This window comes from Cephus cinctus, unplaced genomic scaffold, assembly GCF_000341935.2.
Source record: "Cephus cinctus unplaced genomic scaffold, Ccin1 Ccin1_scaffold1086, whole genome shotgun sequence".
Classification (NCBI taxonomy): Eukaryota; Metazoa; Arthropoda; class Insecta; order Hymenoptera; family Cephidae; genus Cephus; species Cephus cinctus.
Genome location: NW_014333601.1, coordinates 73,464 through 90,986, shown reverse-complemented (window position 1 = coordinate 90,986; position 17,523 = coordinate 73,464). Strand labels below are relative to the sequence as shown.

Sequence of the window (17,523 nt, the reverse complement as noted above, 5' to 3'; positions counted from 1 at the left end):
CGCAAACAAATTTTTAACTCTGTCTCGACTGGGAAGGTCGACAAAATCGATAACCGTGTACCTGAAAAAAGGGTGCTGATATTTCCGTTGGATATTGTAACAAGGAAAAGTAGGAGACAGAGGTCGTCGTACGGGGTCATAGAAGGCCAGGTTAGGTGCAAGAGAGAAGGAAGAAGAATCATCTTAAAAAAAATAAAATATTAAAGAACCAATCACACAATTTTTGTTTTCACAAAACCTAATAAAGTGCATTAACAACGATAAAAAAAATCCGATTCGTCGTAACTTTCACGAGTTATGTACGTGGGAGTCTAGAAAGATGATAAACCCATACGGAAATGAGCTAGCGTGAAACCAAGTGCAAATCAATACCTTGGAAATCGTTTTCACAAAACAATTTTCAAGAGCGGAGGAGATCAAGACTTTCTGGTACTTCGAATGAACGGAGCGGGTGGTGGAATAAATAATCAGTTATCGATTCGTTGAAATATTGTTTTTCTCATTCGATATATCATTTATATGTTGATATGTCATATCAAGTACATATACAAGCACAACACACGATACGCACTTTGGGGATGTCGAAAGGGAATCTCGAGAGTTGAGATACGAAAATGGAACAGGTCGACCTGGATCTTCATCATATAGATCCATCCGAGGATCCAAGAAGTTTGTGGCATGGGCATGTGTGTTGTGTGTTTGTTCGTCAATCGCACGCACAGTATCATCACTGCGAGCTTATACGCACGCTTTAAAAATGGCTTCTACCCACAATTCACGTCTTTCTTGGTATCGACGTCGCGGCGCTCGATGATAGCGTCACTCCTTGCATGACATATATGTACTCTTATGTGTCTTACGTGTTCCCTGGATGAATGCGTGAGTGCGTTTGCTGGGAAGAAGAAAAAGAAGAAAAAATATATATATATGAATAAAAATGACGTTACCGACCTTGAATGACTACATGACTTGATCGAATGAGAGAAATCGAATAGGAAAAAAAAAATATTCCAATCAGTTCAAAGTCTGATTAAAGCTTGTTTAGTAACTATAAGCATCTTTTTACAATCTATTAAAAGATTAACCTTGATTTGTAAAGTTTTTTTTCTCTCTCTAAACTCGAACAAAGATTTGGAAGCTCCAAGGTTTCGCGACTTTCCTGTTTATTTGATTTTCACTAATTCGTAACTTTGAACCCCCCAGAATACTCTGGGGTAATAGGGTCGATCGCTACGAAGAAAAGTGTTATCTCATTAATCTCCCTCTCTCTCTCTCTCTTTTTCTCTCTTGAGTTCAATTCATTCCGATCTCGTAATTACATTAGGCCATCCTCGAAATTGACAATCTCATTTGGGAATTATCGACGTGACGGATCTTCAGCTTTGTAGCATCGAGGTTTCCCTAGTATATTTTACAAAAAAGTTTGAGAATCCACTGAGTTATTCCAAAATGACCCCCCAGGGGTCGCTAGAATTACGAGATGAAAAATATGTGCGGAAGTCCTGATTAATAATTCATTCCCCCAGTGATCTGCGCCCAAGGACTCATCGCCAAGGATAAAAGCGGAACGTCGGATCCCTACGTGACGGTCCAGGTCGGTAAGGTGAAGAAGCGTACGAGAACGATGCCCCAAGAATTGAATCCAGTCTGGCACGAGAAGTTTTACTTGTAAGTGATGATCGGGAGATTACAATTTTTTTCAAAGTTCAAAGGTCACGTATGTAGATCCATACACCATTTTGTAAAATTAGATTTTGTAAAATCAAAGATTTCTTTTTTTAATTTGAAAATTTTTTCCAGCGAGTGTCACAACTCTTCGGATCGGATCAAGGTGCGAGTCTGGGACGAGGACAATGATCTGAAGTCGAAGCTGCGCCAGAAGCTGACACGCGAGAGCGATGACTTCCTTGGGCAGACGATAATCGAGGTCAGGACCCTGAGCGGTGAGATGGACGTCTGGTACAACCTGGAAAAGAGAACCGACAAGAGTGCAGTATCCGGTGCCATCCGGTTACACATCAGCGTGGAGATCAAGGGCGAAGAGAAGGTCGCACCGTATCACGTTCAGTACACTTGCCTCCACGAGAACCTCTTTCACAGTCTGTGCGAAGAGAATGGCGGTATGGTCACGCTACCTCAAGCCAAGGGCGATGACGCTTGGAAGGTTTACTTCGATCCTCCTGGAGAGGAGCTCGTTGATGAGTTTGCGATGCGTTACGGGATCGAGAGCATCTATCAAGCTATGACGTAAGTAGGACTCAGCTGGTCCCCATTGTGATGAACTCCGTTACGATGAACTTTGCACGTCATCTCTTGGCGTACTTACAAGCTCCATCAGAGTATACGTATACCGGGCTACTACTTAGCTATCAGCTCCAAATGATTTCTTGTGGCTGATGTACTCTTTTGATCATTGTCATTAAGTGTTATGAAAAAGCGACGGGATTGCACACGCGTGACACTTGCTGGTTAATTTTATCAATCTCTATCCTGCTTATTTTTCTTTTTAGACACTTTCACTGCCTGTCGACGAAGTACCTGTGTCCGGGAGTACCGGCCGTAATGTCGACCCTCCTGGCTAATATAAATGCCTATTATGCTCACACGACGGCCAGTTCGGCTGTTTCCGCCAGCGACAGATTTGCCGCCAGTAACTTCGGGGTGAGTAGTGTTTCCACCCTGAGAAATGTCTCGGCAATTTGCCCTGACGGTGGATATCCATCTATTACTCCGGTACGTTACGGAGCTGCAGATGCATCCTGGGTATCATCAATTACCTAGGTTGGTATTGAGGTAGCCAGCCAGAGCGACATCTAGGGGCTTCTACCTGTCTGGTAACGTTTTGTTAGGAAACCAATATGGAGTGATACAAAAAGTAGATCCATATGTAATCCGTAGCGTAGGGAAACAGAAGCATGTCCAATTCGACAAATCGTCCAATAAGTGGCTCTTGATCTGGATGCGATGCAACGGTATCGTTATTTTACTTCTAACCTTTGCATCCGAGCCACGAAATCCATTCGTATGGATTTTAAAGATCTTTTTCAAAAAGAGGCGTGTTTACCTGGATATCAAATATTTTGCCAGCTTTCTTCAAAGTGGCTTATATGTTTTTCATGTAACTGTAGTAATTTCTAGTCAAGGACGATATGCTGTGGCACGTGCCAAGAAAGAATTTCTGATCTGGAAGAGGAGGGCTGGGTCGAATTCTTTTCTTACTTTTTCATCCTATTCTTTTTTGTTAACAGACTTCCTTGGAAGAACGACAAATGCTGCCAGGAAGAATAAAGAGTGATGCGTATCTGAAAAATTTTCTTCGATCATGAAAGGGGAAGGACTTTTAGTGAGAGGGTATCTTTCGTCCCTTCGAAGTTCTAGTGTTTCTTCGTTCTGCTTTCTGACGTTTCTTTTTTCACTCTTCCATAAAACAAGTCTTTCACGAGATGTTAGGTTCCTACGATAGAGAAGTTAAATATTCATAAGGGAACGTGATAACGGATTATGGTGTGAAATTTAAATTTTCAAAAGTCCAAACTAATGTCTGCAGAGGGTTCATATACGTATGATAAAAAAGTTTGAGTGGAAAGGATCAGAGGTTGAAGTTTTACCTTATATTTATTATATTTATTATATGTATAGGCATTTCGGACCTAATGCTATCATTTATAAAGCACGTACGTGGAATTACTTCAGGTTCACAGGACGCTTTCCCCTCAAATTCATCCTGGACTATTCATATTTTATTTTCTTTTTTTTTATGACCTTCCATCTACACTGAGGACGTCCTCCACCTCGGACATGCACGGTCGATTTGTCATGTGAAACGCAAATTCTGTTTCGTTTTCGTTTCATTTATATTTTTCTTCCATTCTCGCGTATACAAATCTATAACCAATATTTTTCTCTGCCGTCTACGTAGTCTCGTTTTCTTATTTCTCTTCTCCTGAACTCCCATCGACACTTTTTGTACCACCTCATACGTACACCTAGACTATATCTTTCGATAATGGTACTGGAACTGAAACGCTCAACCATCTCTCCCAAGCTTCCACTGCGCACGTGACTTCTGCTAGACCAGATATATCCGGTTAAACTTTGCATCGCGGATCCCCAATGGCTAGTTATATACATTGCAGAAACGTGATACACTTCGATACGTGTCCTGGGAGCAGTGTCATTTTATTAAGTGGATACGTGGGAACGCTCGTGTGAACCATTGCATTTGTTTTTGCAGAAGGAGAAGTTTGTCAAGCTGCTGGACCAGTTACATAATTCACTGAGAATCGACCTGTCCATGTACCGTAACAATTTCCCGGCATCGAGCCAAGAGAAGCTGATGGATCTCAAGAGCACCGTTGACCTATTGACGAGTATCACCTTCTTCAGGATGAAAGTCCAGGAACTGTCAAGTCCACCGAGAGCCAGTACCGTTGTGAAGGACTGCGTGAAAGCATGCCTGAGGTCGACCTATCAGTTCCTCTTTGAGAATTGCTACGACCTCTACAACCGAGAATTCCAGGTCGACCCTAACGAAGCCAAAAGGGACTCCGAAGATCACGGTCCCAGGCTGGACTCGTTAGACTTTTGGCACAAGCTCATCGCCTTAATAGTCTCTGTTATAGAAGAGGACAGAAACAGTTATGCACCTGTTCTCAACCAGTTCCCGCAAGAGCTGAACATCGGTCAACACTCGGCAGCCACTATGTGGAGCCTGTTCGCTGTGGACATGAAGTACGCCCTCGAGGAACACGAACAACACAGGCTCTGCAAGTCCTCGGCCTATATGAATTTACACTTCAAGGTCAAGTGGTTACACGCTAAATATGTGGCAGACGTGCCGCCGTATAAGGGTGCTGTTCCTGAGTATCCAGCTTGGTTCGAGCCCTTCGTCATGCAATGGCTTAACGAGAACGATGACGTTTCTCTGGAGTATCTGCACGGCGCCTTCAACAGGGACAAGAAAGACGGGGTAATTAGACATGCTTAAATCTTATATCCACATCAAATAAATTTTCCGGAGTTTGCTCTTATGTAACTTTTGTGAATCTTTCTTTGCGCAGTTCCAAAAGAGCAGCGAACACGCCCTCTTCAGTTGTTCGGTGGTAGACGTCTTCACTCAGCTGACGCAATGCTTTGATGTCGTATCCAAACTCGAATGTCCAGATCCTGAAATTTGGAAGAGGTATATGAAGAGGTTTGCCAAAACGATAGTAAAAGTTCTGTTGGCTTACGCTGACATCGTGAAGAAAGAATTTCCTAGTCATCTAAAGGAGGAACGTATCGTGAGTATACTCTACCTGAATACACCTCAGTCACGTGACTCTGGTTGCGGTTGGATACAGAACCTTTCATTTCTAGGCGTGCATTCTCATGAACAATATCCAACAACTGAGAGTCCAGTTGGAGAAGATGTTTGAGTCGATGGGTGGCGAGAAGCTTCAGGAAGACGCAGCAAACATCCTCAAAGAATTGCAACAGCAGCTCAACGGAGCTCTTGATGATCTGGCGATGTTGTTTGCTTGCAGTCTTGAGCCAAGGATAACAGCATCAGTACGCGAACTGGGCGATCTTCTTCTTGCCATTAAGGGTGGTGGTCAGGTCACACTGACGCAGCCAGCACAGAGGAATGCCGTGGCCGTAGAGGCTGATGAGGTTTTGAGGCCATTGATGGATCTCCTCGACGGCAGTTTATCTTTGTATGCACAGTCCTGTGAGAAAACGGTTCTCAAGAGACTCCTCAAAGAGTTGTGGAAGATAGTCATGAGAATCTTAGAGAAGACAGTGGTCCTGCCACCGATGACAGATAAGAGTGTACGTCATATATATTTTTATACATTATTTTTCAATATTAAAATTCACAAAACGACCTTCTCCCGTTGCGTTACAGATGATGTTCAAGAATTTGACTGACAACGCAAAGAACTTGGCCGCCAACGCGAAGATCGAGGATGTGTCAAGATTGTTCAAGAACCACATGGGTGGTAAGCCGGACGTTAAGAATGCACTCAGCGGGGTCATGGTAATTTTCATTTAATTCAATTAATCGTCAATCGATTGAATTAAAGTTTTCTTCAAAACAATATCATCGATTACAAACTTTCAGGATATTTCTAAGGAGGTTGAGAAGAATCTGTCGCCAAAGCAGTGCGCCGTCTTGGATGTTGCGTTGGATACGATAAAGCAATATTTTCATGCCGGTGGTAATGGCCTTAAAAAGAATTTCTTGGAGAAGTCACCGGAACTTCAGAGTCTTCGTTACGCCCTGAGTCTCTACACCCAAACGACTGATACACTCATAAAGACCTTTGTCACGTCTCAGATTAACGAGGGTAAGTGTCCTTTCATTCGCAAGAGTCCCCTTCAACTTACAAATGATTCTCCGGTGATGATAGTAGTGGGGTCGCCTTTGATTACCCTCCATACCCCCGCCCCTGTCATCTTCAATTCGAAGCATCAAATTCACTTAGCCAACCTCGTAACACATCAACGAAATTCTCGCAGACACTCACAAATTGTCATTGTACTTTTGCTTGCGGAGGTAACGACAAAGGGACAACCAACTCTTTTATAAGATCATCCACTCGTCATGGATGTAAATCATTGTTCGTTATATCCGAAAGTCAATTTTTCAAGGCTTCTCATACATATCACATATAACTAACTCTTTTACACTTTCTGACACTTCCAATCACGCATCCGGTATTCGGTATCTTTGACAACGACATAATAAATTATGGGGACAGTGCCGCTGAATGATGCGTCAACGTTGCGTCAGCGTCAGCGCTCGATGAGCAGCGAAAGGGGGGACGAGGGCGAAGGAGCCGAGGGCATGGAAAGCCTCGAGGAACCCCTTCGCCAAAGCAAGCCCCCCCTACGTCGGGAGAGTCGACAAGGTACCTGATAAAAAGCACCGTTGACCGGAAGTCAACGCTCCTGACTGCTGCTCGCTCAACTTCCGTTCCCCTTTCAAGTGTTGCCCTTGTTAAACACTTATAGGACGTAGAACTATTTGCTATCACGACTCGACGCGTCTCTGATTTGTCAGATTGGTATTATCACGTAAACAAAAAAAAAAGAGTCATTCAAAGATCCTATAAATTTCTCTATAAGCAAATTAATGAATTGTTGAATTACTGAAACGTTGAAACGCAGAGGGAAATTGTTTTAATCGTATTTTTCTGCTATATTGGATACTTGTGATTTTTTCCAGTTTTTTTCTTCTGGTTGATATAAAATATTATTAAAAATACCAGAGACGTCTCGGGGTCGATTCTACTAGGTGCTGCTGTCGCTGCTACTGTTACTGAAAACTTGGCTGGAACGCATTAATGCATTATCACATCACCTTTCCACAGCTTCATAGTAGTGGATTGTATGTACATACACGGTACATACCTTAGTCACTGTCACTTACTATTTATTACATACACTGAGTCACAGTGCCAGCGTCACAAATTAAAAGTGTTTATTGAACTTTTACATTGAAATTGATATTGAGAACACGACCGTGTTGGAATCATGAGTAATTTGAATTTTCAGTGAAACGACACACTATGACACTGAAAATTTTATTCTTTACAGCAACATAGTTTAATTATTTTATACGATACGACACTAACTGAGTGATTTGCTCTGATATGCTGTACGATTAGCGAGTAGCTAAAAGCTTTTATATCATTTTAATAATAACACCTGTACCGATGATACACTAATGATAGATCACAAATAGTTTAGTGCATAAGGTACTTTGTGTTTAATACGTTTATATACATATGTATATTTTGTATCATACATTTATTTTCCAGTCGTCACGGACTTAGGTTTATTCATTTGGAAATTTCGGAATAAATAGACTATTATCCCTTGTTTATCAGAATTTAGTATCCGTTCGTTCATTTAATTATTATAAATTGTTTGGTAATGTCAAACATTACGTCATCATACTGTAATCTTCATAACACTGAATATGCATATTGAGCATAATTATTCTGTTTATATTTGAAAAGTTACGGTAACTTCGTTCCAATCTAAATTAATACTTTTAAGCGTTAGGAATAATTGTTATCAGTAAAATAAAACGTAGTACAGAAGACTATATGAAATGATGAAAAGTGATCTGAAATTATATTAAACTTTTTGGTCGAAAGCATTCAATTTACTAATTCCTACTGAAATAGCGTGCTTACTACACACAAGTACAGCATGAAGTTTGCTCTTTAGGACTAGTGAGAAAATAGAATCTTAGATTGTTAAACAGTCATAGCTATTAGAAGTCCCCAGGGAATTTCCAGTGACCGTAGAGAAGAGGCCCTTAGGGCCCAAGAATAAAGCGCGTCATCAAAACAGGAAGGTTCCTAACTCTGCTTAATATTTTAGACACCACCGGCTCGGACGATGGACCAGTTGGGGAAGTTAGCATCCAAGTTGACCTCTTCACTCATCCTGGAACCGGCGAACACAAGGTCACCGTGAAAGGTAACTAAAAATTGTAAAAGAAAAAAAATGAGAAAGGACCAAAACAAAAGGTAAATCAATAATTTCCAACGTGTTTCAGTCGTCGCTGCTAACGACCTCAAATGGCCTTTGGCAACCAGCACGTTTCGACCGTTCGTCGAGGTCAACCTGATAGGACCACATCTGGCTGATAAGAAAAGAAAATACGCTACCAAGTCGAGAAGTAACAATTTGTCACCAAAGTTCAACGAAACGTTTCACTTGTAAGTATATCTAGCTCGTGATGAGCTTGCATGACTTTTTAATAATTGCGACATTAATATAACTGAGATAAATAAAATTGTCTCTCCAATCTCGCGTAGTATCATTGGAAACGAGGAACAGCTGGACTTTTTCGAGCTTCACATTTGCGTAAAGGATTATTGCTTCGCTCGTGAGGATCGTCTCGTGGGAGTCGCTGTGATGCAGCTGAAGGACATCGTGGACCAAGGATCCTGTGCATGCTGGCTCTCCCTTGGCAAGAGGATCCAGATGGACGAGACCGGCTGGACGATTTTGCGTATCCTGTCGCAGAGGAACAACGACGAGGTCGCCAAGGAGTTTGTGAAGCTGAAGAGTGACATTCGACAGGAGAATCCAATGCCGAATCCCACTTGAAGCGACACGTCTGAAAAACTAGAAAAAAGCGAATCGTAAATCGAACTTCCAAGAAGCTCGAGAGAGCTTGACGCAAGACGGCCATGAGGATGACCTTGCCTTGAATCAGACGATCGCCACGTTGAAGAGCAGAGCCTGAGCGAAGATCAGACCCGAAGAGAGAGGAGAGAGAAATAGGTGGTGATCCTTGAACTTCGCGAGGCTGGACGTTCGATCCTGAAAAAATCCTAGAATATCCAGATTAGTCGCGATTCCTCGAGCTGGCGGGACGTCGAGGATTATTATTTTTACGCCTTGTTCCTGACTAGGGATACTACCTCGAACGTAATCGAACTGCATCCCTGCGGTTATCAACCGATTGGCGAGCGGACCGAGTAAACGAGATAACTCTGGACGCGACAAACAGTGCTGCCAGTGCGCAATATTCGGTATTATTCATATGTAACGAAAAGAGAACTTATATAGTGCGAATTATGAGCTCGACGTCAAGAGCTCGGAAAGACTTGCTCGCGGATCCAAGGAGAGACTCCAGGCTGAATTATACCAAGAGAAACGGGATCCGTGACAAACGCTTTCGTTCGTTTCAAGAACGCTTCGAAATCGTTTTGAATCGACTTATATTAAAACAGATTGGCGAACGCGCGATCGTTCACTCGCTATGATTCACATACGCATGACGAACAATCGAGTGAAGTAGGGCACAGGAGTCTCTGCGTACGTGAGTGCGGGCGCGAAAGATTATAATATTTAACGTGACGACGGCGACGGCGATGACGACCTATCGGCAAAGAGAAGAAGTCAGTCGTCGAAGGCAGTCGAACTTTTGAACGTGAATCGAGCATGAGAGAGCGAGAACGAGAGAGAGAATGAAAGGAAGAGGTCGTTGCTCCGAGGACTGTTTATTGTAGATACGTGAAGTTGTTGAGGAAGAGTTTTTTCTAATATAATTAAGGTAGCATTGCGTACGACCAAAAGGCGCGTCCTGATAATACTCTGGACGCGTCGCTAATAATAATAGGCATTGTAATGTAAAGTAATGTTCGTAATCGTAAGGATTATCAGAGATCGTAAGAGTCTGACTGTTGACGTGAACGCGGCGTAAGTGCCGCTCGAAAGTCGACGCCTTTCTCATTTTTGAATAAGTCACTGTTCTTTAGTTTTTTGCCAATTTATCGAGCTCGCTATTCACGCCCCCTCACACTCTCTCAGTGTTGATTTCTTTTTTTATATATATAACAGTCTGGCCAATTTTCTATCGGCTCACGTCAGCTTTCGAGAGGGCTCTTCGCCAATAGAGGAATAAGGCGCGCGCGACTTTCAAACCCGAAAAAAAAAAAAAGAGTTTTCATCGCACGCTTCGCGGTCCAGTGACTACGCATCATCTTCAAAGACAAGAACAATAAAAAAAAAATGGCAAACCTATAATGATGACGTAAGGCAAACACGACTCTCCGAATCTTTTCAAGTGTCTATTGCGTCGCTGCCTCCCAATTATAACGAGCGCCTTACGTTTTATTGTTGAATATCAGTGAGAACTGTAATGCTAGCACAGGTTTTTTCATGTCGAGCGAATTGACTTCTCCAGAGAGAAGCTGATAATTTATATAAGGGGGCTGAAAGGAGACGTAGACAGAGAGATTTGTAAGGAGGAATGAAGAGGAAGAGAGAGTGAGAAAGAAAGAAAGAGAGAGTATAAGGAGTGAGAGAGAAAGCAAATTTGTTGTTAAAAAAAGAAAAGCGCAAAATCCATTATGAAACATTTTAACGACTTTCATAACGTAGAACATACATATATTATAGAATAGTCTTTGAGAACTGTGACTCCGCAATCTTGACCATCACCTTCATTTGTAAAGTGTCTATTTTCTCTCTGCTGCCTAAGCAAGTACTAATACTAATTACGTAATGGCGGGCGATATCGGCACCAGAGACTGGTTCTGTCGGCCTTGTAAAGCGCACAGAGAAATAAAAAACAAAGTCGAAGAAAGAGAGAGGGAGAGAAACTCGAGTGCAGAAAAGTCGGCAGGGCCGGTCCCAACTATTTTTCCTCCTACTCTGCGCTTGGATTATTATCTCGTAAGCTTAACAAGATATCTCGTGTATTCTGTGATAATTACCCCTTAACAAAAAAAAAAAAAAAAAAAAAAAAAAAAAAAAAAAAAAAAAAAAAAAAAAAAAAAAAAAAAAGTACATACATAACACGCCTACAGGTGGCGCGTACGCATTGACACAAAGACACTATACATACTATACACGAAAGGTACTCCCAGTAAAAAGAAGAAAGGAAAACAATAGTTTCCTCTGTCGAATAACCTTCCGATTTCTATTCTCTGTACGCCTATCGATCGTCCCAAAGTGTCTGATATCTTCTGACCTTGTCGATTTTAATTTCGAGTACGGTGCTTCTCGTCGAGTGTCTTTCGTCGATTGAGGCATATATCGATTGTTGGGATAACATGGCAACGCAAAGATAGGAATTGCATTGGAAAAGGTAGGATTAATGAAAATCCACGTAAAGGACGCACCCGTCGTGCGCATCTAAAAGAAACTGTATTTCGTATGCGCGATTCGAAAGTGGCGCCCTCGGTCGGAACTTTCGAGGACCGAAGTCGTACGCATCTGATTCCCCATTTAGTATGCATTAGTAGGGTGAGTGTACCTATGAGTTCGTGTTTAGAATTGTCACTAGAAGCCAGGTCACTGCTACGCAGTGGTCTGGTGGCAGGGAGTAACATTGAATGTTCAATCTTCGAATCTACAATAGATTAAACGATGAGAAACGTTCTTTCGTGAAATCAAGTGGTACGTAGGCGAGAAAGACAGGGCGCGAGAGAAGGAAGGTGGAGTTGGGTGAATAAGCGAATCAGAGAGGTCGAAGTAGATAGAAATTAAAAAAAATAAAAGAGAATCGCGCATCGTCAGCGCGAAACCGCGTCCGTCCGCTACGATGGCGCAGACCAAAATTCAAAGCCAGACTTTTCAGACTGTTACTCGCGGCGCGTATTTCAAACGCGCGAGAAGAAGCCATTAAAAAGAACAAAGGAGAAAAAATAATTAAAGAACAAAACACAACTGTTGACAATACTATGCTTGAAAAAAAAAACGTATGACGCGTATGTAATGTACCTAATAAATATATAAAAGACGGGATGTTTGTGTTTCGTAAGTAATTGCGAGAAAAAAAAATACAAAATGCACCGAGAAGTTTAACCACTTGCGCTGACAACGAATTGACCGATCCGCCTGACAAAACGCTACAGAAACAAAAACATCTCCACGTGCCTGGCACGTCTTTCCAGCGGAAGTGGTTAATCGCCTGAATGCAAATCCGCAACGAAACGAAAGCCAATGGTTATCCGAAGTCCATGTAAGCGCGTGCGTAGTACGCGACGATTGCGTGTTTAGGTATTATGCGATTAATTAAAGACGGAATTTAGTTACAAAAAAGTGACAGAGAATCAGTTTCAATAACCTGAAAGTGTCGTACTTTCGTCGAAAGTTTGAATTAATTATTTCCCGTTGAACGTAGCAGGAAATTTTCATAAAAAAGCAATTGTAATCGAGTGGAATTATTAGTCCTCGATGAACACTCATCCGGTATCTCATGATCATCACCAGTTTTGTCAGAAATCTTCATCGCGAAAGTAGATAAAAAACCAAAGCTCCGTCATGGCGTCTTCATCGATCGATAAAGAAGATCGGTGGCCACCTATTGGCCGATACTAGAAACAAAGCATCGTCCCGGTCGGTAAAGGTAGGAAATTCGGTAATTCGACACGATAGCGAGAAAGGTTTAATCAAATCGTATATATATATATATATGAATATATCCCGCGAAAGTACTTTTCACTAAATAATTTCTTTTTCATTATACTCTTACATAAATCATCGTCCTCCTTCGCAATTTCTACACTCGCAAGACATATCTATCCTCAGTTTTCCCCACGTGGCGTTGAAAATTCCCCAAAAAAAGTAACTAGAGCTCCGTTTAGACCGGTTTACCGTTATAGTTACTCCACATATATTACATACTATATACACAAATATATATCTATATACACATATACAAAACACATAGTAAATAAAGATACATAGAGTTCAGCCATGTCTCGAACCCATAGATGTAAACGTCACCCTCTTCGTCCAAATCACAAAAAAAAAATACAAATTCACTTATTACTCTTGTTTTCGATTGATACATACAAAACAATGCACGGGTCGATCCAACCGACCTCACGAGTAATTTAGCCATTTCACATACGTGCGTACTCAAGTACGTATATCGCACTGGGAACCGATCTAAACGTAACTCAAACTAATTCCCGGGTCCGTGAAGCCGCGTTAAGACGCTTAGATAGCAAAGTAAAAAGTGCGCGAGAAGTACGTAAATCTTTCTCGACGGTCTCCCACTAGACGTGGCAGAGATCCCTGTCTACCGCGACAAATATTTCCACGAGCGTATTTAGGAACTCTTTAAGAGTCGTTTCCGTGCCGAGGAGACAATTTTGTTACGTCATTCATACACGAATAGGAGATTGAGACTAGCCGTTAGCTAGATATTTAGTAAATATGAGAATGTCTTGAAAGGCAGATCACAGGTATATATATACACATATATAGGTATACATACGTAAAACTGAAGATCTGTATGTATACATATATACTGTATACATACATATACATATATCTGTATGTATATATACATACTGCTTATGTATATATATATATATATATGTGTATATACAAAAATATATATCAAGATAGACTGTGGCTCGTCGAGAGTTCGACAGGACCTGAATTTTCCGTTGAGAATTTATCAGAAGTAATTGATTCATAAAGATACGCGAGAGTGATTGGGATTCATGAATTCGACTGTGAAGAGGAGAAAGGAAACGGAACTCGAGAGAGAGAGAGAGAGAGAGAGAGAGAGAGAGAGAGAGAGAGAGAGAGAGAGAGAGAGAGAGAGAGAGAGAGAGAGAGAGAGAGAGAGAGAGAGAGAGAGAGAGAGAGAGAGAGAGAGAGAGAGAGAGAGAGAGAGAGAGAGAGAGAGAGAGAGAGAGAGAGAGAGAGAGAGAGATCGCAACTGGGAAAAAAAAGATATCCAATAATGGGAAGATGGGAAATACAAGTAGAAAATCACAAAAAAATATATCAGCGTTTATCATCGTGTTTTCATATCATTACGTCATATAAGAGGAGAGCTGGAAATAAATATTATTAGATAATAGGTAGATAGCGATATTAGGGTACTGAGTGCTATCTGGTTTTGATGTATTTTTTTTGCATTAAAAAAAAGGAACTACAAGTATCCCTCTGTGCGAAAACACGTGTACTACTAGCAACACATACTGGGTATTGTCAACGATGATTCCGTAGGAAGAAATTTGGTCTGGTTGTTTTTGCTTCTTTACCTAGAACAATGCGAATAATGTAATAGATAATGAATATTTTACAGAAGGTAATTATTTTCATGGATAATTCAAGTGCCGGTCGCTTGTTATTATTACTTTATTGGATAATGTAAATATGGGTGTTGGTAGGAACATTTTATATTGAATAGATTTCCTGCCGGATAGCATTTAGTGTTCTTCATTTTTCACGGAGCGTTATTGTCCGTGAAAATTAAAAGACCAGACCTTGAAAAACGCTTGTAAGGACGGGCCATTCCACGAGCTTGTGGTACAATCGAAATTTTCAATGAATTTCAGAATTATAGGAGTTAAAGGAGGCAAAAGTAATAAATTAGGGTCTTCAAGGCTTGGGTCGGATTTTCATTAAGGAAATACTAATGAATATATTCGACTGTCACCCTGTTTTTTTTTTTACAGATTTCGCAGCTCAAAGTACCTCTGCGCTATCTGACTGGAATATTTGATTTGTAGGTAATTAATAAAAATGTATGAAATCCATACACGATTTTCTCTGTCCTTGCACTTGCGAAGTGCCAGGTTGGCATCGGGACGTGTTAACGGAGTCGTGGAAGTTTTTCTTGGTCGAGGTCCGTCGAAGAGAATGACGAAATTCTCGAGAATCTTCAGTCTCGAATTAATCCAACTTGAAATTTATAAATGACTTGTTCTCGATTCTACTATGAACAATCGTTCGGCTTGACACTCGCTTCTTCGAATCTTCTATCCTTCCGGTGTCCACGAGCTTTGGGAATAAAAAAAAATATAGTCGTATATGTAGATCATTAGTAACGTGCTTTCTCGAGACTTTCGTCCACGATTCGTTAATGACCTGGGATCACGATACTTACGCATGTCATCGTCATTGACATTAAAAATTCATAATCGTCATTATCGGCGAAACGATGTGATCGTTGACCACTCTTATTGCATTAGTTTAGTTACGCATTGATAGTTGTGCATGTTGAAAAGTATTACTGTATCTCCGATTATGCATTTATACATATTGTGAATAATCACCATTTCTAATGCCAGTCGATACTTCGAGTCGTTCGAACGAAATTATTTGTTGCGAAAGAGACCACGAGAAAAGATTTTCGAAGGTCTTGAAATAATTAAAATCAAAAAACCATGTTGTGAGAACGTTTCGAAGCATCGAGTCGGCTGGGTTCTCTTTTCATGTTGCATTTGAAATTTACATATTTTGGACTCTCTTGTTTGAGCGACTAGTTTTTCATTCCTTCTTCTCGCGAACGGACCATATCCCATCGGCTGGCTTTTATTCGAAGGACAGGAAATGGAAGTTGAAAATAATTAATATTTGAAAGTCGCTTGACTAGCAAGTGACGCGGAGGTTAAACAGCAGAGGATAAGAGCGTTCGAGTAAGTTGGGCGTCGGTAATAAACGATAGATCGATTACGCGATCGATATTGATGTAACGGTGAAGTATGCTCCAGGCGACGGATTCCGAGGGAAAATATAAAAAGAGAAAAAAGTCAAGAATAACCGAGAGAATGTTTGGCTAATAATTCTAAGTGTGAGAGCGTGAGTGGCTGTCAGTGAGGATATGAGAGAGAAAGAGAGAGAGAGTGCTTTTAAGTAGAAGAGAAAATTATTGAAAATGAGAGAGAGAGAGAGAGAGAGAAAGGTTTCTAGATTTGTTCGTTTCCTGCACGCGAGAAACCTTCTAGTCGTTACGACCCGTCACAGTGAAATGAGAGAAAAAAAAATAAGTGAGAAACTCGTGAGGCAAAGGAAACTATCATGATTACTCGAAATATTTACAAGAAACACTTTTTTCATAAATAATCGTAAGACGTTGAATCATCTTTCACGGACGAAACTACATTTCACGTATAAAAACAATTACCTTAACCCTACTTATTCGAATTCTATCTCCGGTAACACCTACTCTCCTCGTGCATAGCAGCTTTACATATTTTTCGTTACCTGCTTCGTCTCGACAAAGGTACAATAACAATTTGTCGCCGCCTTTGCTTTATTGGGGTTAGAAAGTGCCTAATTACCTCATTCACATAAAACCAATCTCGCACATAATACTCCCAAGAACTGTCAAAGCCATCGATACACGGTAACGCTTTTCAACGCCTCTCGACTCCTGACATCTTGCGGATTATCACCGAAACTTGAGGCCGATTCTCAATTTGTCCCGATTGTCTAGGATTAATGGCGCACTCGGGCGACCGTTCAATTCCCTTTCACGACGAAGTCATACAAGAAAGTGCTTTACGTTTTTACGATTTTACCTCGAGGGTCCGTCGTGGCCGAATTCCCCATTTGCCTTTTCCAATTTGCCATTATGACTCGTTTCATTAGCCACATCGGCAGGTTCGTGAAATTTCGTATTCATCACTAGCGCCATCTTTCTTTTACATTTTTTACAATATTTTCCCAGATAATACTCCGGTCTTATTTATACGTACACAAATTTCCGTAATAATGCACTTTCGACTGCATTAAATATAGGCTCGGATCCTGAGAGACGAGCAGGAAAACAAATAGTTTTATGGATATACATATATGTGTGTATACAGGGTGTTCGTTATGAAACGAACTGTAGTAACATCGTTGCATTCGTTGTCAAATTCTAAGGAATACGTGTATTTTCATTTTTTATTTCATATATCAAAATTTCGAAATAATCAAGGTTGAAGTTGCAGTAATGCGACCAATCAGAGCGTGTTTAAACGGAGCGTAGATGACGTCGTGAGTCAGCCCGCAAGACCTGCTTACACTAGGCCAATAACAGTAAGAGTATCGTCGTAGTGTCCCTGTTTATCTGCATGTAATTGAGTAAGATACAAGAGACGATACTCTTAGTGTTATTGGCCTAGTGTAAGCAGGCCTCGTGGGCTGACTCGCGACGTCATTTAGGCTCCGTTTAAACGCGTTCTGATTTGTCGCGTTACCGCAACTTCAACCTTGATTATCTCGAAATTTTGATATATGAAATACACGTATTCTTTAGAATTTGACAAGGAT

At 41.0% G+C, this 17,523-nt stretch overlaps 1 protein-coding gene and 1 long non-coding RNA gene across 12 annotated transcripts in view; one reads left to right on the top strand and one right to left on the bottom strand.

The window, feature by feature from the left end:
• Positions 1 to 10,505, top strand: part of LOC107272004 (protein unc-13 homolog C) — a 49,288-nt gene extending 38,783 nt beyond the window's left edge. For 7 of the 11 annotated variants that reach the window (XM_025089277.1, XM_025089276.1, XM_025089275.1 and 4 more), the window contains 12 exons: positions 1,527 to 1,668; positions 1,801 to 2,247; positions 2,511 to 2,661; positions 4,235 to 4,969; positions 5,061 to 5,282; positions 5,359 to 5,811; positions 5,888 to 6,019; positions 6,104 to 6,329; positions 6,744 to 6,893; positions 8,377 to 8,475; positions 8,555 to 8,717; positions 8,817 to 10,505. In XM_025089277.1, the coding sequence (XP_024945045.1) occupies positions 1,527 to 1,668; positions 1,801 to 2,247; positions 2,511 to 2,661; positions 4,235 to 4,969; positions 5,061 to 5,282; positions 5,359 to 5,811; positions 5,888 to 6,019; positions 6,104 to 6,329; positions 6,744 to 6,893; positions 8,377 to 8,475; positions 8,555 to 8,717; positions 8,817 to 9,111 (3,215 nt within the window). In that variant the 3' untranslated portion in view covers positions 9,112 to 10,505. The remainder of the gene's footprint in view (positions 1 to 1,526; positions 1,669 to 1,800; positions 2,248 to 2,510; positions 2,662 to 4,234; positions 4,970 to 5,060; positions 5,283 to 5,358; positions 5,812 to 5,887; positions 6,020 to 6,103; positions 6,330 to 6,743; positions 6,894 to 8,376; positions 8,476 to 8,554; positions 8,718 to 8,816) is intronic. The other 4 variants (XM_025089280.1, XM_025089281.1, XM_025089279.1 and 1 more) reach the window with 1 other exon arrangement.
• Positions 10,506 to 14,361: 3,856 nt separating this feature from the next.
• LOC107272010 lies at positions 14,362 to 15,688 on the bottom strand. The gene is made up of 2 exons (XR_001538806.2): positions 15,024 to 15,688; positions 14,362 to 14,522 (listed from the first exon to the last, which is right to left on the bottom strand). It is a non-coding gene; the product is annotated as an uncharacterized LOC107272010 (long non-coding RNA).
• Between the last annotated feature and the right edge of the window lie 1,835 nt (positions 15,689 to 17,523).